This window comes from Labrus bergylta, chromosome 12, assembly GCF_963930695.1.
Source record: "Labrus bergylta chromosome 12, fLabBer1.1, whole genome shotgun sequence".
Classification (NCBI taxonomy): domain Eukaryota; kingdom Metazoa; phylum Chordata; class Actinopteri; order Labriformes; family Labridae; genus Labrus; species Labrus bergylta.
In genome coordinates, this window is record NC_089206.1 from 12,670,566 (window position 1) to 12,692,443 (window position 21,878).

Here is a 21,878-nt window from a genome sequence, read left to right on the forward strand (position 1 = left end):
TCACTTTAATAATGTCAACGTTATCAGTCTTTGTAATCCGTTTTGTGTTTTGGCGCTTGCATACTATTGTGTATATTTGATGCACGTTCATTTGTGTCTGCCTGGGTTGTGCATGTGGATCAAACAAGCTGATTTATATCAGAATGATATGTTACTCTTTGCCACACCTTAACCTGATATGGCCTCCCTACATACTGTACTTTCAATGACATGCATTCATCAAGAAACAAGCTCTTCTACTTCTGCTGACAGGCTGAGGGGGCAATGCGTTTAGCTTTCAACAACAGCTTATGGAGTGAACATCAAACCTGGAAAAACACATGTCAAACATAATCAGAAAATTGTTTTTGTATCAACACGCAGGGTTGATGATACGATCTAGTCGTGTCACAACCACTTTGCAGACATGCAGGCTTAACAGCATACAGTACCAACACTGTAGACAACCCCTGTCATTGGTTTTAAAAACAATATCCAGAAATGAGCTCAACATTTTTATCTGGGATTATCACTTTAATGCATTATGGGAAAGAAATCATTGAAATCATTGATCCAACTACCTTTGTAAAGTTTTAGTTTTCCTTGATTTTATTTTAATTGATTCCATTTATTGATCCTATTTGTAAAAATATCCAACTTGTAAAACGATTTCACCCCGTCTTCCCAAAAATTATATTTAGTTTTTAAAAGGATGCATGTTGAAGACCACTGAAACAAATGCTCATAGGAAAAACAAAGCAAAACAAAGCCATGAAAAGCAAGTTTAATCCATACCGCCATATGAACAGAAGATTAACAACCACAAGGACAAATGCACTATCCAGTCACTATTGAACAAAAAGGATTTCTGACAATTCACATTCCTGTCAGTCCTTTTTAAGAGATCTTCTAAAGCAGAGTGTCCTTTGATTATGGACCTTTCACACAGATAAATGCAGACTTTTAAAAATCTAAATAATACTGCCACGAATAAACTTCAAAAGCTAGAAATGATGTGCTGTCCAATGCACTGCTATGTGGCAGCAGGCACTGCCAAGGAAGTGAAAAGAATTGTAAAAAAAACACATAACCATACACACCCAGTCCCTGCCAAAACCTGCCAAAGTTTTCAAAATTACCAGAGCATAACAGTTAGTGCAGTGCTTTAACTCAAAGTCCAAGGAAGCAAAGTACAACTTCTTCTGGATAATCCATTGGATACCAATCCATAATATCATTTAAATTGTTAAGTACAAATAAAAAACAATCCCTCCAATAGTAAAGTCATATATGTACATCTCAAATGTGGAGCAAAAATAATTGGTCAACATAAAAAAAACTCAAGATGAGCCGTGCCTTTTGAAGCCTTATCTCTTTTCTTGAATTGTCTGATGCATGATGCCTCCTAATGTCTTGAACTTCGGTCCCAAATCATTCAGAAAGTTCAGATCGTCTCCATGGTTGCTGAGAGAAAGCCCATCCAGAGACTCGGCTCTGCTTCCTTGTCCCTCATAGGTGTAGTTATGGAGTTGGTACACTGGGTGGTGTGCCTGGTTTCCATTAATGGTGTGCAGTCTCTGAGGGATTGACGAGGCAAAAAAGACTTCTTGGTCATTTTGTATTAAACAAAATCATACCTCAACAAATCTATAAAGACAGTCAGCACCAGAATCAGAAACGCTATAATCATTCCAAGGGGGAAACTTGGTTTGATCCGAGCACTTAATCTTTTTGATGCCTTCAAACAGATGCAGTGATAAATTATTTTGTTTAATATATGGTACCTTATACATATTTGAGCTTTAGGAAGTTTAATTAAAGGCCTTTTGCCATATGTTTTTCCTGCTTGTAGCAGCAGAAACTGGAGGCATAAATGGCTGAAGATATTGAAAAAATAACAATATGCCTTTTTGCATAATATTGTCGGGCACAGCACTTTCTTTAAGAGTAAATGAAAGATTCTCTACTATGTGACTAGCGGACAACTTGTTCTACCTCCTGAGCCGCATGCACCAAAGTTATTAGGCATGCTATATGTTAAAACTTTCATAAGGCGTTAATATAACACAGAGCTTCTTACCCTGTCAAGGTGACCTGCTATGTGTTGATTTGACCTCTGGCTGACAGAGTGGTATCTCGATGAGCCTCCCTGTTCACAAAGAGAAGGATTGTGAGCTTCTGCAGCCAAACTGTGATGTGAATAAGCTTTCCACTGTTGAATTAACATACTGTTCTTCACATACTAAACAAACAGGCATAGCAAGTTGTATGCAATGCAGTCAAAACTTACCTTCTTGTTGAAATATGCTAAATTAATGGTGCACACTTCCTACCTGGTTGGTGTTTATCCTGCTTGTATTCCATTCAGAGTACTGAAATGAGTGAAATTTAAAAAGTAAGTACCCCCACTTGACCTTATCTGACAAACTCTATTTTCATGGAGTTATTTACACTGGAACAAGATTTCCCAAGATAGATAATTATTCAATATAATAACGTTTTAGTCTTTATCAGGATCCAGTCAATGTATAGCAATAAGAGTTGGTTAAAAATGACAAAAAGCTTTCGGTGTAACCCAAATAATATTCACTGTCTAAGCATAAATGTCAGTTATGCCTGGTAAAAAACTATATTTTTTATGGGCAAAATACCAAAAAAACATCACAATTCAATAAACATCAGTGACAGCAGAAAGCAGGTGGCTGTGGCTCAGTTGGTAGAGTCTTCACCTCTCATCCGGAAGCTCGAGGGTTCAATCCCCAGCTGAGCAACATGTCTGATGTGTCCTTGGGCAAGACAGTTAACCCTGCATTGCTCCCGCTGCTTGGGGGCAGTGTATCTATGGATTAGTGTTGTACTTACTCTCTGATGTACATCGCTTTGGATAAAAGCATCTGCGATAAATGTGAATTGTAACATTGTACACTGAAGTGAAACAGTTTTGGATATGTCCTTCACTTTTACTGCCAAGTTCACACAGCCTTTCATTAAACATTTGAAATAAAAATGTTTTATTTTGGAAACCATTTTGCTATCCAGAGGGAGGGGGAAGCCTTTGAGCTTACTTCAAGCTCACTCACACAAATCTTAGGATGTGGTTAAAATGCCTTGATTGGTTTAGGGTGATGTGCCTTAAACCAATAAAGCCATTCTAACCACATCCTTGGCTCAGTGCGAGTGTGCATGACGTTACCCCAATGTCTTCCTAGCTGATATATTTGACTTTAACTTTGCTTCAAGAGCCCCTTGGATGTACCTGGAGTTTTCTTCTTTACCGCAGTGAGTACACAGTATTTTGTATATAAAGGGGTTGCTATTATAGCTTTAAAATCTAGGCTGTGGCGCCCCCTTGTGTATTTAAACAGGCAGTGTGCCGATTGAAAATTAACCTAAGAATGCAGCGGACCTTCCAAATGACATGTAATAATCAGCAGTGAAATGTAACAGCTATTGTAGTCACAGCTGAGGTCACTCACCATGTTCTGACCTCCTTGGCTCCTCAGAGTGTCTCTTTGATGTTGCATGGTCATTGAGCTCATGTGACTGTTAATCTGTAAGAGAATGACATTAAGGTCAAATCAGGGAGTGTAGTAAAGGACAAGTACAGACACGCACCACTAAGCAAGTTAACTTTATTATTTGGATTCATCCTACTGCTTTAAACAGGCCTCTAAACCTTTTAAGTCTTTTTCCCTGTGGCTTACCATGGTTTGTCCATAGCTGTTGTATGTATCCATGTCCTGGGTCATTACTGGAGCCGTTTGGGACATCTAGGAGAGTCAAGCAAATTTAAAAGCAACCTTACAATCAGAACCCAGTAAAAGTGGCTGTGTGTTTGTGTTGACAGCATTTACCAAAAATCTTATCTTAAAATGTCTGAAAAGGGAAATGCAGCGTAAGTTTAACTTTTGTAAATAAATCTAGAATCCAGGGCGCAGATGGCCTAGCGGTTAGGTCACGCCTCATACGGACTGCCTGGATTCAAGTGTGACTTGCAGCTCTTTTCCCATTTGTCATTCCCCGATCTTTCTCATCGATGTCCTACTCTAACCACAATTCTATCCAAAAAAAAGCCTTTGCAACCCCCCCAAAAAATAAAAAATAAAAAAAATAATTAAAGTTGAAAAATAATTCATATTTGTATTTATATTCAGATTTTAGTGCTAAACTTCACATTTCCATAAACCTAATCATCATACATACATTCAATACTCTACTGAAACTTAGCTGGTGTACCACAATCCTCTCATCTAACATTCAGAAGTAGTTGCAGTAAATGTGATTAGTATTTCCACAATAAATAAAGTAATCCATCTTTGCTGGTACTTCAGTAAATCAAAGGCTTTTTCTTGCATTGTGTCATGCTACTATTAAAGTTAAACCTGTTGCACAAACCCTGTAATTTATGCCATAAATGTGTGCACAACAAACATCTCAACCACATCTTAGGTTGCAGCTCTGCCCATCTGTCATCACCCCAGGTAGAAGGACAAAGAAAAGAAGACAGAGTGACTGGATTATAGCTGTCACTCTTTTGTTTCAGCAAGATTAGGTGTAACCTTTTCTGACAAACTCTGGCTGTTTTATTTATGTAACTCCTGTGTAATACCCTCAAAGCTTAATCTGTCACATAACTGAAACACCTAAGGCCTGCCTCTAAAAAAAAGGCCACCCACAAATAGGTTGAAGGGCAGAGGGTGAGTACCTGTTTGGTGCCCAGTTTTATACCGTCTGTCACAGCCTCATTGCGTGTTGGTGTCAGAGGCAGAGTGGGCGCAGACTGGCAGAGAAGAGATAAAAAAAGGTAAACCCCCACAAACAAATAAATACATATGAAAATTGTGGATAAGTACAATATTATAGCATACTGTCACAGACCTACTTTCTTTAATATCCACACACAACATGTCAAACAGACCTTGCATTCAGAGCCTCCTCCTTCTTGGTTATACTTGATGAGGGTCTGGTTACCCTCATCCTCTGCAGTGGGGATGGTGAACTTCTTTCCACACTGACACATAATAATGAGTAGCAGTACTGCAGACACACATCCAAACATATAAGAACAGAGGTCAAATTGTATGTTTTCATAAGAATAACACCTGAGTAAGATAGGTGCTGGTTGTTTGAATTGGAGAAGGTCTCTGAACTGGTTAGATAGAGCTTGGTGGGAAAAGAATGAATCTTAATTAATAATCATTCCTTAATATCACCATTGAGGAGCCAACGAAAAACTCCACTATGGCTCTGTACTGTCAACTCGTTGTGTACTATTACTTTGCCAAACTTTCCCTGCCTATTCAAAACACCAGCCACTGAAAATAGATTATCAACAGGATTACCCCCCAGCCAAAAACGGATAAGGCCAGTCAACACTTGAAGAGAGTGAGTTGTCACTGTGGCTGTCAACACTTTTTTCACTCATTACAGTTTGCTCATTCACAGCAAATAGCCATATAGCTGGATGTCACTTTTGTTTGAATCACAGTATAAACATTTGTTCGTAACTTCATCCAAATAGCACTGAAGTTTACAGAAATGGCAATATTTTAAATTTGTATTTAATGTAATTTCTAATACCGTTAAGATGCTTACAATTATGAACATAAGCCCTATATCACAATATTTAGTAGTTTACTGTGGATTTTGGTTTTCTCTGGCTTAAAAAATACTAGTAACTGGTCTTTAAGTAAGTAAGTATAGAACATGTTATTAAACAACATCACTGTATGTGTGTGTGTCTAAGTGTGTGTGTGGAGCTCTGGCTGTTTCTCTACACGTTGTGCTTCCGCTATCCAGTAATGCAATTTGAATTAACAGACTGTGACTTCAATATTTTGAAATGATTTATAATTGTCTATTAATGGTTTAATCCAGCTATTATATTGGTATTGTTGAAGTGATAATATTTTCATATTCCACAACTTTTAATCACTGATGATGGAAGTATGAGCGTACAATCTTGAACAATTTTATTTTTGACTTAGGTTAATTCAATCTACCTGTACTTGATCATTTAATGGTAAAAGAAAGGGCACACATTTTTGCAGGTTTTCTGAGCGTGAACTTAATGAATTGGTTCATGTTGCCTATGTTTGTCACACTCACACAAGAATAAGAGGAGTCCTACAAAGATCAGTCCAATGCCAGGGGCCCCAAGGCTGGATGAGAGTGGCTCTTTGCCTTTGCAAACATTCTTCTCTCCACAGTCACACACCGTCACTTCCACAGTATCACGTCCAACCATGTTCTGTTGGTCCTGAATCAGTAGGGGCACTGGGTAGTTACCATAGGGAAGTTGTTTCAGGCTAACAAGGCCACCTTCTTCTCCTGGTGAAGTATGCATGTAAAGAGAAATGCATTGTTACTTTTTGTTTGGAATAATGTAATATTATGTTTGTAAGGAGGGTTAACAGAAATGAACTACCTGTTGCAGGGTCTAATTTCCATCGCTGTGCCAGATCTTTGTCATCACCCCCCAGGGAGAAGGTAAAGGGCCCACTGTAAGGAACGGCGTCTGAGTCATTGGCTTGCACCATGACCTTGCTAACCTTATTTCCACACATAATAACACCTTTGTTGACCAGCTGAGGTAGATTGTCATTAATATCCCTAAGGTGGATCCGGACAGTGCATGTACCTGTGCCTTGAGGCTTACCTTAGAACAAAGCAAATAAATAAAACATCAGTTCATTAATTTCGGCACGTAGTTTACTAGTGCTCCCTTTTATTGCGCTTTCTTTTCATGAGAATCTACTGTAAATTTGAGCATCTTCATACCATCATCTGTGGCACGAATGAGGATTTTGTAAATGCTTGTCGTGTTGTCAACAAATGGTGACTCTCTATCCATCTTCTTAGTTGATGTGACTGTTCCTGTTTTTTCATCAATGGTTACCCAGCCAGCTGGATCTTCTAGCAGATCAAATCTAATATAAGGAGGAGAAAAGAAAGTGAAGCAGAACATATAAGGCGAAAACACTGAATGTCAATTACACATCCAAATTTTAACACATTCTGAACCAAAAATGACGGGTTTTAGTAAACATTATTTTTTTTCCAAATATCAATACCAGTAACCGCTTTAAAAAAAAACAAACAGCATAGGTCAGGCTTTATCATATTACAGAAATAACTTCAGAGAACATAAAGTACAAAAACATTGTAGACATCAACCTGATCAGGTTCCCCTCTGCATCATGAACCGTTGGTGTGTACAGCACCATTCCTGGCTGTTCCTCTTCCTTCTGGTACACATCAACTGGATCTTTGTCAAACACTGGTGGGTCATTAATATCGATCACCGTGATATCAATGGTTACTGAATCTGCAGTAGGCTCTTCTCCTTTGCCATCATCTTTATAATCTTTACAAATAGTTAAGGGTTCTGCATTCTTTACTCCAACCTTCAGCTTGGCTGTGTTTGTCTTTTCATAATCCTTTTTCTGTAAAAAAACAAAAAAACAAAAAAAAACACGAGTGATTCTTTTCTATATTAATTATAAAATAAGTTGGATTTGACACACTTTAAATTAGTTAAGATTCTTTCAGTGTGATAAAAGCAGATTACCTTGATGACACTGAGAATTCCCTCATTAGTGTCAGGGTCTGTTTCAATCTTGTAGTTTTCATCCTCATTTCCTTCCATGAAATAATATATGGCATTCCAACCTGGAGTTTTAGGAGTGTCTTTATCCTCTACCCCAATTCTCAAGATATCATCCTTGATAGACGCTTCTTGCACCTCACCACGGTACTAGATATGCAGAACAGTTTCAATTTTACCATCATGCATCAATCTGAAAACAGCAATGATTAAAGTGAAGTATAAAAACAAAACATACCTCCCTGCTTTTGAATGTTGGTAGATGAGTGTTTGTGTCAACAATATTGAGAGTAATGACAGCCGTTGAGGACTTCATATCTTCTCCATGATCATTTGCTTTGACAATAACTTCATACTTCTTTACTTTCTGAAATATATATAAAAATACTTTTTCAACATTTTTATTAAGAAACTGACAAAGAAATATTTGCTTCTTTGTGCATTAACAACCTAACCACCGTTGTACGTAGGAATCACAAATCACTTACATCATAGTCGAAACATCCGTCAAAGGTGAGTCGGAACTGTTTGGTATTGAGTTTATGAATACCAATCTTGGGCTGCGTTGGGTTCTGTGAAATCACGCTTACGGAAATTTGCGAGTTAGGTGTGTTCTCCTTGTCTATGTCATGAACATACAGTAGCACTGGCAAGTATGCTTCAAGAGGATGAGGAGAGACAGAAAAGAAGAGTTCATTTGTAAGAAAACAAAGAATGGTAAATAAGTAAGTAAATAAATGAGTAATATTCAGGGACTGTAGGAAAAAAAAAGTCTACTAATCTGAAAAAAAAAAACATACACATTTTGAGTTATTTAACAACTGTATACTCACTTCCACGTGTACTTTCCTTCACCTGTTCAGTTATTTGAGGAGGGACAAATTCAGGCGCGTTGTCATTGATGTCTTTAAGCTCCACATCAAAAGCTAGTACCTTGTCCAATCGGTTTCTTGTGTGTTGGTGTATGATGTCAAACTTGATCTGTTGGGATAGGTTCTCATGTCAAATGATTTGTACAGGCTAAAGAGCAATACATAATGAATTTGTCATTGTTATTAGTTATTAGTATACATGTAAGCTCACATGAAAGGGTTTTGGGTACTTCTCTCTGTCCAAAGCTCTATTGGCAAAAACGTCTCCGGTGACCTTATCGATCTCAAAAACTCCGAGTGGAGGCTCATCCACACCCATTCCACTTATATGGAACTCGTGGTGGTCCCCCGACATGTTATTAAACATCTAGTGTCAAGACACAAACCATTGACGATTATTGTGTCCTCCTTTGATTGAAGCAAAAATCGAGCCACCAAAATGATTTCATGCACAAAATGATGTCACCTTGGAAATTGGTTTTGGGTATGGTCCTTTATCCTCTTCTTCTAGTTCAATCGTGGACAAAACCCATCTTCTTTTAGAGCGCACTAAAAGCTCCTGTTTATACCACAATGCAGATAATAGTTATAATAATAATAACTTTATTAATACAGCACTTTGCAAGTTACAAAGTACTTTACAATTCAAACAGGGCAAAATTGTAAAAACAAATACACAAATAGACAAATAATACAAATAAATAAAAGCAAACAAACTTTTAGATAAGACCCAAAACCAATAAAACCCATACATCAATACACACATTGGAAAAAAGCACAACAAAGCCAACATAAAGAAAAAGCAAGTAAGAATGGTGGAATAAAAAGGGACCCACAATAGACCCCTGGGGGCCCCCACAAGATAGAGCAGCACAGGAGAAATGAGCATCTCCAAACATTACCGAAAATTACAGAAAATGTCCAGCACAAGTCCAGATCATATATTCAACAAATAATTAAGTAATCACTCATTTTATCCTACAGGAAAAACTAATGATTAGATAGATTTTAGATTAGTGATTAGATTTTCCAAATAAGGAATAGTTACCCTTTTGGCACGCCTATTGTATTCAGTGTTGGACTCAGCCAGGGCTGTTAAAGCAACCTACAACAACAAAGAAACTGATTAGGGAGACTCAATCTTGGCAACACAGAATACTGTAAATTCGTTTATAATCTAAAACATCCCCCATCATGCTTCACGTGCACCTCTTAAAACAAAACAATATGGCTTTATTTTAAGTGAATATTAACAACAGTTCACAAATGGCTGTTCAGATAAACTACAGAGGTTACTAAGAAGGCACTTTAACAACAAAAATCTGAACATTAAGGAGCATTGCAATTGAGATATATTATTATCTTGTCATTAAGAGTCATTTTGATCTTCAGTGCTGTTGGCAATTATTTATCACCAGGGTTGTGCTTTATGTCTTCCTTTATATGATTGTCCCTCCACCTGCGCCACTGTATTATGTTTCTGAGATAACATATATAGAGAAGTGGCCATTCTCCAGTTTCTATACCCACTCATCCTGTTAAAGGCTTTAGAGAGTGCAAAGCAAATTCAGGAATTCATTGGGCAGGGGGTTGATTACATCCCTTATCAAGCTGTCCTTCTGTAACAGGGAAAAACACACAGGGAAGCATTTTTGTCACCTAAAGAAAAATTAGAGCTATGGATTTATCAAACGCTGTCCTAACACCCAAACAATTTTAATGGTGTATCCAAAAATGTTTGAATGTAATATGAAGACTTGTATTAAAGTTATACTGTAAGGCTTGTTCCCTCCTAATGAATGCAGTGTAAAGCTGTCATAAAACATATTCTTATGTTCTTATTAAGATAAGATAGTGGTAGATATTTATTGTCATTGCATGTTATACCTCTGTTGGAGCAAGGCAATTGCATTATATAAAATATGTACACATACACCAGCACACACACGCGCACACACACACACACACACACACACAAACACACACACACACACAAACACAAGCCAAGCACATCTCACCCATTCCCACATACACAGTCATACCCGTAAAAATGTGTAAAAGAATGTAATAGATACTCTAAAAATAAGAATGTAGGGCAATGAGGTTAAAACGCGACAGTAATTGCACAGAGTCTGTTATTGCACAGAGTCCATTATTGTGTGTGTGTGTTTGCAGCAGGTCCAAAGCTCTGGGGAAAAAGCTCTTGCGTAGCCTGTTTGTAAGTGTGTTAGAGGTTCTTAGTCTACTTGAAGGGGAGGGTGGTGAAGAGGGGGTTTACCGTGATGTAAGGGGTCCTGCAGGATGTTTGTGGCCCGTGTGAGGAGATAGCTTTGAGCTTACATTGATGGTAATTAATAAGCGTTCGTTTAGAATACTAGTCTGCTGTCAACTTGTCCAAACTGAATGCAAAGGCATATCTTGACACTCTTTTTTTAATTAGGTGAAAGTTGTTGTAGCATTATTTAGCTCTGGCTAGGCAGTTACGAGTATGAAAGGGGATACAAAGAAATGCCTTTCTAGCTTGTCTTGCCTACCCAACTAACAGTACAGCCTTAAGCTTTATGTATAGACAGGAAGAACTGTCTTGCAGCTTGACTGCACAAGGTGGGACAGCAGTGGTAAGTTGGTTATTAAAAATACAACAGGGTTTAAGAATCATGAGTGGAAACTAAAGAACAGGAAACCAGAAATATCAAAACCTAATCCAATTATTCAACTCAATTTATAATGTGTTTCTTGAGCTTTTGCATGTGGTGGTGTTATACTTTATAGTACAAGTAGTTCATGTGCTTCCATAATGTAATGTTAAGAACTGGTTTTACTTGATGTCTCTTCCATAGGTACTTGCCTGCAGCCTTTTAACCTTTAAAGTAGAAGCAACTTGATATTCTCGTCATGTTAAAACCCTGTTATTCTCCTTTTATTTCCAAGTTGAAAAGTTTATCATAAACAGCAAAACTTTCCCTTAATAGCTTTATTGAAACAATAGCTAAGCAGTCACCTTTTTTTTACTTTTAATGTTAGTTAGTTGGAACAGTATGACACTATTGTATATGTACGAATTTCAAACAAATATATGAATAAATAATTATTAATACAAAACTGTAGAAAATTCAGAATTTCATGCCTACCAACAGAAGCAGTGAAATGGGCCTCATCTTGGTCCTCTCTGCCTGATATCCTTTGTGGGAGTTCTCCAGCAGAGTCAAACACAGCCTCTATTATAGTAAGCAGAAGACAACCCCCAACTGCCTGGAGGCAAGCAGGTCAACGTCGCAGTTGACAAAGGGTCATTTGTTCATGCACAGGTATTAGCAGTGTAACATTTCCGTCTTGGCTTTATTTACACTTGCCTGCCTATTTACTTTTCTATCAAACTGGATTTTTTGATAGAAAATATTCATGTGGACTTTTATTGATCTTTCTGACTGTGTTGAAAAACAGGCTCAGGTGTACCCTCCAACTCTCTAGCTCAGGTTACCATGTCTTATTTATGTCTGCCCTACATCACAGGCAGAGGGCAGCTCAGTTTTGTGAGTCCATTGGGTCTTGTCTGTATTCTTCAATTTTTTTCTTCTTTGTTGTTATTACACATCATTATAAAATGAGTCATTGAATTTCATTCAACACTAGAAAGCAATTACTTAATTATTTTTTGTAATGAGTTTTTGTTTTGTCTTGGGCGCTGCCAGAGGTCATAAACTTAAATTGTAAGGAGTGAAAAGACTTCTTGAGAAGTGCATAATAGAAATGAGATGTTATTTCGCGATCCCAACATCTCAATCAGGTCACCTCCCTGATTGAGGCAAGATATCGATTGTGCTGGTGGTAAAGAAAGAGCGCTGGTTGTTTTTTTCTATGACATAAAATGCAGCTGGAAGTGCCCCACTTGTGAATTTTGAAGCAATTTGTCCATCTAACTAGTACTACAGAGTAGTACTACAGAGTTTGTCGCTAAAATCAAAAGACATCACGCCGAACATTCATCTACTGGTCATCTATTGCGACTATATCGGCCTTTGCAGGTCCTCAAAAAAGTTTTCCGCGAGGGACTAAACAGCTGTGACGCGCTGTCGTTATAAATGACTTCCAGATCCAAAATGCTTTCGCCATTTATTCTTCCAAAACAAAAACAAGATACTACAAACGCTGTCTTCGGATCATCAAATAAACTTGCGATCGCAGTGCAGTATAGTGTGGCGGTCAACAGAAATGGTCTCTTCCCACGCTCACCCCCTCTCTCCATCCAAGCCAAAAACCAGGTGAACAGGTGAGTGCGGCCCATATAATCACTGCCATCACCACGAGATTTCCGGTGAACTCACCCACCACCAGTAACAAGCAGACCGTAAACAATAAACAAATCAGTAAACAACCCATGACACCAAATGCACAATCAACTTACATTTATGGCTCCTACACGATCTTAAACTCGCAATTGACACAGTCATGACCACTCACTTCATCAGGTCAGGCAAAGAAGAAAGTGTTTCATAGAAGTGGTAAGAGTGTTAAATAAGAAAGTTGGATGCCTGGTGTGGGAGGATATTGAAGTAACTCGACCATATGGTTTACTTCCTTTATAGCATGATATCAGCATTTGACTTTTGCTGATTGCGTTTATGCTTCAGAAATTATGAAAGTACTGACCTCTTGTGAAGATTAACTTGCTGAAGAAAATGTCTAATTGTCAAACTTTTTTTGTCACTTATTTTCAGCAACATTCCAAAAATGGATGGGGAAAAAAATCCATAGGACTTTTGTTGATGGAACCAGCGTGATACTAACTTGTGGTTACGTCATCCCTGCGGCGCTCTTTTTGATCAACTTATTGCAGAAACAAGAAATGGAGATAGAGGGATGAATAAGGCATTCCCGCTTGAACTTGCCATACGAGAAGGACAGAGTAGTTCAGTGTTCATGACAATTAGCACACCTGTATTTACAAAGGATGGATGTTATGTTTGGAATGCCTTCAAATACCTTCACAGCTCCATAGACGCTACAAGTGTTTTTGACACTGTCATTGCTGCCCTTTTCATTTCCTCCTGTCGGTCTTATAAATATCACAAGTCATCAACTTGGACTGACTGCAATAGTTAAAACTTTCTTTTACTTTTAGTTATTTTTAAAGCCACTGTACCAAAGAAGCTTCATTCCAGGATGAGTGGTGTAATGTCTGAGTAAAGTCCTTGAATGTCTGGCATGTTGCTGTCACAGACCTGAGAGCAGGATTTATTTTAGTTACGGCACTGTTCATTGATTTGCACATCTTTTACGTATCATGTAGTTTTAAACAAGTTGAAATAAGACGGGTATAAGCACCACCACTGTGTCGATGTTTGTTTGTTTGTTTATCTGTCTGACTCACAGAGCATCCCTGCGGGGCTGTCTGCTGCTGAACAGAGGGCAGGTAGAACACACTCCTGATACTGATCTCACTGGGACGTTGGCATCGAGTCTACATGGACAAACCCAGGCCCCCAATAAACATGAATATAAGAACATATTCAAAACCATATCTGTCTTGCTGTCAATTTATGTTATTCATCTTTTGCACATAACATCATGTTCTGCCCCTCGGAAACACTGCATCTAAAGAAAATGTACTTTCTAAGTATGAAATAATTTCATTACAGTTCACTTCCCTCTCTAGTTATTGAAATAAGATCACATAAATGACCTTTTATTAAGTAAAAATGCCTCAAGTTTTACACAAGTCAGTAGAAAGATGTTGAAGTTTTAAGACAAATAATAGCCTGCTTTGTTAGTCACTGAGTCATTGTGGCTAGATTGTATTGTGAGAATACAATCCAAAATCATTTCTCAGTGACTCAGCAGCTGTTGTAGGTACACAGCAATAAAACTCTGGGCAGAAGACTGAACAGAAAGCTCCTCCCTCCTTACATTTAAGTTGGCATGTGGCTTCTATTAGATTATTTTGTTTACGCACACCTGCAAACTGTTGTTTTAGTCTCAAACAGGCCTCTCACCAACATGTAGATCCAAGTAGTTTTAAATAAATACATTTTTTTTTAAATATTCAAAACTGCTTTACATCACAGAGGCAAATTCTGCAGCTGTGCCTCCATTGTACTTTTCTGACAGATTAATTACTGGTTACTTTACTGATTGAGATGTCTCTCAGCAAATTCTGATATTATTGTATCACATCCAAATCAATTGGGAGTCATTGGTTTTATTGGGGAAAATGCACAAAAAAAACGATATATATGAATTAAAATTTGCTTTACATTTAGCATATGCAAATGAAACTACTGTTACCATACACATAGTATATTTAAAAAAAAAAAATCATAAAATTAGAATTGAACTACAAAATAGGCTATTCTTTATATATCATGAGTTATTTCACATCTGGTAAATATTAGGGTGTATAGCTCTCCTTTACAAGAAGATCTGATTCTCTAGGGCTACGATTCAATTTTTGGACAATTCATTAAAATATAAAACGCTTTGGTGCACATTGATTCTGTACCATTTGGTTTGATCTGATGGAAATTGATAATTGAATCCAAAATAGCTTTAAAACCAGGCCATTGACCGGTTCGCAGCCTGTTTTTACTGATCCACGGCTGTGCAGACCAGTTCACTCAAATGTTTAATGTTAAGATCAGTAACCGATCCGGATCCTTTTATCTTCACACCTCTAGTGCATGGTGTATTTCCATCCTAAAATGATTAAACCCAGATGTTTTGTTCTTTTACTTTCTTGACTCAAAATGTGCCAAATATCTTTTCTTGCTTATGAGAATCACTGTTAATAGAAATTCCTTGAAGCTCCTTGCATGATTTGAGTTCAGTGGCTGAATCCTGACCATAGACTGTAAATATTATCGGCGTCTGAGTGATGTCAGCCATCTGTTATGGCAGGGGGCTCCAGAGGCTCATCTGCAGCAGACTCCATGGAAATCCTGTTTCATCCTAACTTTCAGTCAACCTAACGACTGGCTAAAAGCTGGAGCTTTGGCTGGTATTAAGTTTCCTGACAAACCATCACATCGTGCCCGCCTGTCAATCAGGTTAACTACTACTATTTAAAAAAAGCACCCCTTGTGCAGTGTGTGCCAATGAGGATGACAACTAATCAGACCATTTTGTTTTTTTGTACCAGGCTGTAAATGCGTTAATTTCTGCTGTAAAAACTGGCTTTTTGAATGAGGTGTGTATGTGACTTCTGGGGCTCTTGGAGCCAGCCTCAAGCGGACCCCTTGTCAAACTGCAGGATTTTGCATAGATAGCTTTGCTCTGTTTTTTTTAGGTATGCACAATTAGTTTCTGGTATGTGAAAATTTGTTATCATTACCAGTTAACATGTTTAGCATGTTTGTCCATTTCTATGATGACAACAATTATTATGTAAAGAAGCCATAAAGAAGGGACCTACAGGTAACAACAAGTTGTCTGAGGAGGATTGTGGGAGGGGAATTCAGTACTCTCAGATCCCATTCTCAATTTAGATATATTCAATTTAGAATCAACTTAGATGACTTCAGAGGCAAAAGGAGTGTTACTGGGACAAAATACGAATGATAAATGAGAGATGTCAAAATGATACAGCTGAAAGGAAGGGATTAACTATTGTTGAAAAATAAACATGCAGGTTAAAGTAAACATCAGGCAAAGTTGTAAAACTAGAAGAACTTGAAAGCTTAACACCTATAGAGTGGAACGGCTGCCAGGACATGTTAGTACTGCTCATACTTTTGACATGGTTTTTTTCCTGTGTGTAGGTACATTCTTCTCTCCCTATCACATGTATTAAAGGGAAACTATATGATGGTAAGCTTGAGAACTTGATACATAAGCTAAAGAGCAAGCTTGATTATACACTGTTTAATCCCCCCACACACATACACACAAAGGCACACACACAATCTGATTGAATCCTGCCTCCCCTTAAAACTGCCTCAGAAGAAAATTCCTTCTGAAGCTATTTGTGAGTCGTCCTGTTCATTCCTGTTTGGATGTCTTTATGGGTATCGTGTGAAATTCTCATCTCATTTTTTAGAAGTGACAGAAGGAAATGTTGTTGTAGTGAGGGAAAAAAATGAAGCAGTGTAAGAGAAAACCAAGAGCCGGTGAGTGAAAAATCAGAACACACTGGCAAACAAACAGTTAACCCAACTGTAATGACTCCTGTCACATTTTAATTCCATTTCTCATGAGATTTTCAGATACAGGAAGAGTTGAACACCGTGATTAAAACTATAAAAAGGTTGTTTTGAACGATGCAGTTGGCTCAACTATTGAAGCACATTTAATTGTTTACCATCCCCACCCTTGTATACCCACACCCATATCGTTAGTCATCCAAACAAACACTAAGACACACACAGAAGAAACATATAAATCATTTCAGCTGATCAGGTGAAGCCTTATTCAACTCCTGTCACATGTAACATAGATGAAACTTGGCATAAAGTTCACGGGCCACCTGCAAAGTTCAGTTAAGTATCGCTTTGAAGCAACCCAACTGAAAAACGAATAAATGAGTCACTGACAAACAGGAACAACATGGCATGCATTTACAGACACAGTTCCATTCATGACACTGTAAAGAGTTGCACGTGCACATGGCGGTAAAGTCATGATACGGTACATTTTGTCAACAAAATAAAGCTCGCCTCATGGAGATCCACTGGAAACACAATAGGATGCATAATTCCAGCAGTTACGGTATCTTTGAGCCTCTGGATCACTGTTTAAGCCATGCAGTCAATATTTCTCAGTCTCAATCCAAAGCCATTTTCAATACCATAGAGCAGGTGTTGTATTCATAAGGGGATGCTATTTAATCTCAGTGCCATATAAGATGAGCAGCATCCAAGGTACTAAGACTTGAGATGCAGTTATATACATTTGAATTCCTTTATCCACATTTCACTCGATGTGGCGTTGCCTGGTTCTGTCCTTCTACTTGAGTAAAGAGGAGATGCACTGCAGTCTTCAAATAGCCTGTGCTTTCAAGTGCAAAATGGGCATGAAAGGGGTTTCCCTTAGGCAGTAGGACGACAAAAACTTGAGCTGACAGTTATTCTATTTTATTATTTTAACCATTAAAGGTAAATAATTGTGAGAGGGACGACTCGTCTAGTTTGCTCATGAATGTCATCATTGCCAAGATATTCAACAGTCACATCAAATAGAGTACTTTTGTAGGAACATACTATATATATTAATTAGGAAAGATGTACTCAGGAAAACATTCATAAAGACAGCAAATCATGGCCAGGTCTGCCAAGCTAGGAGTTCCTCCTTAAAAGGGGACTTCAGAGTGGCAGAGAGATAGACTGTATCTCAATAGAGTCAAGTTCAGTCTTTAGGAAGATTTTGTTCCACGGCATCTTTCCTCTTCATCTTCCTCCTCTGTTTCTTCATCCCTGGTGTGAGGAACAGATGTGAGCAGCAAAGTGTCGGCATGAACTTCTTCGTCATCGGACTGGATCACGGGTGTGTCGGCTCCACCCTCGCTGGTATCACAGGAGCCAGACGATGTAGAGGACAGGCGTGATTTAGAGCTGCGTTGCACTTCCTGTTGCCGTTTTAAAGTCGCCCGCTCCCTGTAGACGACCTCTGCATCTTCATCGTCCTCCTCCTCTTCGTCTTCTTCTTCTTCTTCTCCTTCTTCTTCTTCACCCTCTGAAAAAGAGGAAGCAGTAAAAGGACTTTTGCACCTGCTCTGTCAGTGCTTATTATTTCAGCAGGACGCACCTGCATTGCTCTGTCTTTCCATGGATGAAATGAATATGCATGGATGACGCAAATAGATATTCCGTTTACAAACAATAATTCCTGGTTGAAAACTCTCAATTGTCTTCATGGAAATACTTATACTTACTTATACTTAATTTATTTTATATTGCTTCCTTTAAAAAAAACTGTTGCTAAATACTTTTGCAGTTGACTCATGGGGGTGAATTTTGAGACCGTAGTTTACTAATCCTATAAGACTAAGGATTTCTGTTTTAAGGACTGACTAAAATCACTTCTGCATAAATATTCATACAAAATTAAGAGGACACTTTTTGAATGAATCTCTTTCTCAATTAAAAAGATTAAAAATAATGAAAAAAAAAATATTTTTAAGTCTTGCTGTGTTGGGTTAATTCTAATAATTGTTGTATGAAGTTGCTTGATGTGCAAAATCTGCTTGTGGGTGTTGTTAGAGAAGTGGCTTTATGAAGGTAAAGTGGCAAGTAGGTCAATCTTTTCACCTGGTAATGGAGATGCCAGCTGTCCTTCATCTGCACTGGAGCCGGAATTTAGGAAAACATCGAGTGCTTCCTGGTCAGAGATGTCCATCAGGTCCATCTGCTCCAGAACGTCCACGTTCACCTCCATAGAGGAGATACTTCCCATGGGGGCTGCGTACAGGCAGAACAGCATTCATTTACAATTTTAGGTCATTTGAAGAATTCCAAACATTTGAATATTTACATGTTGTCCTTCTAAAGTTTATCACAGGGCATATAATTCTTCGTCACTAAACCTGAATCTGTACTTTTAGATTTCAATCTCTTTGTCAATTTCTGTTATTACGAAAGAAAAAGCACAACAGCAAAAAACATTTTAAGACATTTCATCTTTCGATTCACGAAGCACAATGTCCCAATTTGCCTGCAGGTGGCAGCCTCCATCCTATGAACCTTTATTCAGAAACTAAGAACCCAAAGAAACTTTTATATTGAAAAATCAAAGAGGTCTCAGGAGGGGCGACAGAGGGAGTTCCCTCTGTTTTAAGGGGTTTTAATGTTGTACTTTTTCCATGTAACAAAAAACAAAACAGACAGAACAGTGACTCACGTTTCCTGCAGTCGATCTGCAGGTGAGAAGAAGGCAGATAGTTTTCCAAATCATGCTGATAGACCTCCTCAAAAAAGTGCTGTCTCTCCCTCGACTTCAGGTGCTGTGATGAATCATTGTCCAGCAGCCTCTGAGAGTTGTCCGTCTCTGCTAAACACCCAAACAAGATAAAAAATAGTGGTTAGTGGGGGGGCCCATGTGCAGAGGCCATAGTCCACCAAGTGGCCAGCCCGGGTTCCAATCCAACCTGTGGCTCTTTTCCCGCATGTCATTCCCCACTCTCTCTCTCCCTGATTTCTGACTCTATCCACTGTCCTATCTAAATAAAGGCATAAAAGCCTGAAATAAACCTTAAAAAAACTTGAATTCATCATGACAAAGGGAAAAAAAACAGGAGATATATTATATGAACTAAGAATCATCTGTTTTCTTCCATAACTATAGGACTGTCGATTCATTATTGCATAATCACACAAATTACACATAATATTTTACCGAAACTATAAAAATGTTCACAGAATAGGAATCAAATTAAAAATCACGTTTTAAGAAACTGTCGGGTAAAGGAAGGTGGAGATGTTTGTGTTCGTCTACTACTCTTTGGCAGCCTCTTAAAGAAAGCAAAGGATTAAACTGTTGCCAGATTTGGATGAACTATACACAAGTACATTCTTTCAAAGCTAATCATCCGTTAATTTATTACCTGAGAGAAAGTGTAGTCTACTCCCCTATTAAGCTTCATACTTTTTCTTATCATCTGTCAAGAGCTGTCAGTGTTTAACGAGCTGATGATAAAAGAAAATATTTGGATTTCGTTAATAAGCAGACAGGCTCTTAGAGTCGCCGACAAAATAAAGTAAATGATTGTCATGATCGTATTAGTTATCTGTCTAGGAGTCTCAGCATATTATTTATCTACATGTGTCTTCTATTCATTCACTCTTTCTATAAATTAATCTTCCCACATTCCTTTTAGACAGCTTTGGCTTTATGTTTTCTGAAAATAAAAGTCTGATCCCTTGAGGAAATAAGGAACACACATGCAGTTTGAAATATTAATTTGATACCAGATGCAGATTTGTACTGCAGGCATCAAATGTGCTATCACATTATCAAAGTAAATGACTTTGAATTAAATGCATTAAACTCCACTTCTTAAAAATGATTCATCCAAACCATTCATTGTTTGTAAGGATTTTTTTTAGTTTTCATCTTTTCAATTTGATGTCAACATTACTCCCCTTTGCAAATCATATGTTACATATTTATATTACAGCAGGCAGTATCGAAGGGTTTGAAAATGTCTGCTGATGGCTTAGCATGTTTCCATAAAGTATGTCTAATTGAATGTTTTGCAGACAAACATCCATTAACAGTACTTTACAGTTCATGTGATGAGAGAAGTTGGTTGGTGCGACAGAATAAAAAGTGTTTGGTAGTTTGGTATGTTGCCAAGGGTTATTTTAAGCATTTGTCCTCTTATCTTATCTCTATGATATTTCTTGAGGCATCGCTGGTGATTGTAGTTAGTAAAAGTAAAACCTAGCCAGAAATATGTGATGTACTGCATCGACCTCTACTTCTGGTTGTGTAACTGTGCTACATCCTCCTAAGCACACATTGTGCTTTCTCCCACTGGGCTCCATGAACTGACACTTTGACTCATGTCACCAGTGTTTTAAAAATGTGTGTGTGGTGTGTTTCTGTGCCAGGATGCATCCATGCAAATGAGCATGGTCACATCAGTCATAGCGTGTTTTTTTGCATGTATCTGTGAGTATGAGTTTTAGTACGAGTTTTACATACCAACAAGCTTCCATGACTAACAAGTTTACAAGATGTCAGAAGATGGATCTAACAGGCACAGTAACAGCATTCGTTTTACTTCTTCTACAGAAATTGTCTGCGCTATTTTTTACATTTATTTTTTATTTTTTAATAAACACAAAAAGTCTTCAGACAGCTCTGGAGACCTAGCCAGTCACGCCTCCACAGCCCTGGAGGTTTGTTTGTTTCTCTCATGCACTCCTGATGACCCTTTATTGTGACATTCAGGCTTTGTGTGGAGGCGCCAAACAACTCTGTGGTTCATTTCCTTTCTGGTGTTTTTTTTTTTTTTTTTAAATTGCAGAAGTAACTTTCAAAATACAAATTTCATGAAAGTGTCAGTGATGCTACAAAACAGTGTCTATAAATAAATGTGAATGATGCCAAATGAACTAATACATCTAAACAAGAAATAGTGACATATACTGTCGGATAAGTAACTGTGATTTTTTTATACTGAATTGTACTGAACTGATATTCATAGTTTCAGCTCACTGATGCATTGGTGAACTTTCCGTTGCACAAAAAAATCGTAATTGCAATGCCATTATTTCCCCAAATTACGTAGATGGCCTCCTTTGTTTGACCGAGCAGGAATAATGCAATCATTCTTAGACAAGAAACAGCACCGCTTCATCTTATTAGAGAACGTAGACCCTCCATTTTCTAAAGCTGTTTTACAGTAAAGTAGCAAATAATTTGTGGATAATAGTTGCAGATGAATTGTAAAGTGAGTAATATCTTTTCTTTTAACTCTCTACATACTA

General features: G+C 37.9%; 2 protein-coding genes across 4 annotated transcripts in view; both read right to left on the reverse strand.

Moving 5' to 3' along the window:
- Window positions 1-748: 748 nt before the first annotated feature.
- Window positions 749-11,686, reverse strand: cdh26.1 (cadherin 26, tandem duplicate 1). Its single transcript, XM_029276577.2, has 19 exons — window positions 11,589-11,686; window positions 9,506-9,562; window positions 8,924-9,016; window positions 8,669-8,824; window positions 8,419-8,566; window positions 8,074-8,243; window positions 7,824-7,952; window positions 7,550-7,735; window positions 7,156-7,424; window positions 6,760-6,908; window positions 6,407-6,637; window positions 6,088-6,309; window positions 4,898-5,016; window positions 4,685-4,759; window positions 3,684-3,749; window positions 3,456-3,530; window positions 2,313-2,351; window positions 2,060-2,128; window positions 749-1,556 (listed from the first exon to the last, which is right to left on the reverse strand). The coding sequence occupies exons 1-19, from the start codon at window positions 11,613-11,615 to the stop codon at window positions 1,347-1,349; spliced, it is 2,490 nt and encodes an 829-aa protein (XP_029132410.1). The 5' UTR covers window positions 11,616-11,686; the 3' UTR covers window positions 749-1,346.
- Window positions 11,687-14,646: 2,960 nt separating this feature from the next.
- LOC109980996 (dysbindin domain-containing protein 2) overlaps window positions 14,647-21,878 on the reverse strand; it is a 28,777-nt gene continuing 21,545 nt past the window's right edge. For 2 of the 3 annotated variants that reach the window (XM_065960915.1, XM_020629602.3), the window contains exons 2-4: window positions 19,285-19,434; window positions 18,696-18,845; window positions 14,647-18,120 (exon numbers count right to left, since the gene is read on the reverse strand). In XM_065960915.1, coding sequence (XP_065816987.1) covers window positions 17,801-18,120; window positions 18,696-18,845; window positions 19,285-19,434 — 620 coding nt within the window. In that variant the 3' untranslated portion in view covers window positions 14,647-17,800. The remainder of the gene's footprint in view (window positions 18,121-18,695; window positions 18,846-19,284; window positions 19,435-21,878) is intronic. The other variant, XM_065960916.1, reaches the window with a different exon arrangement.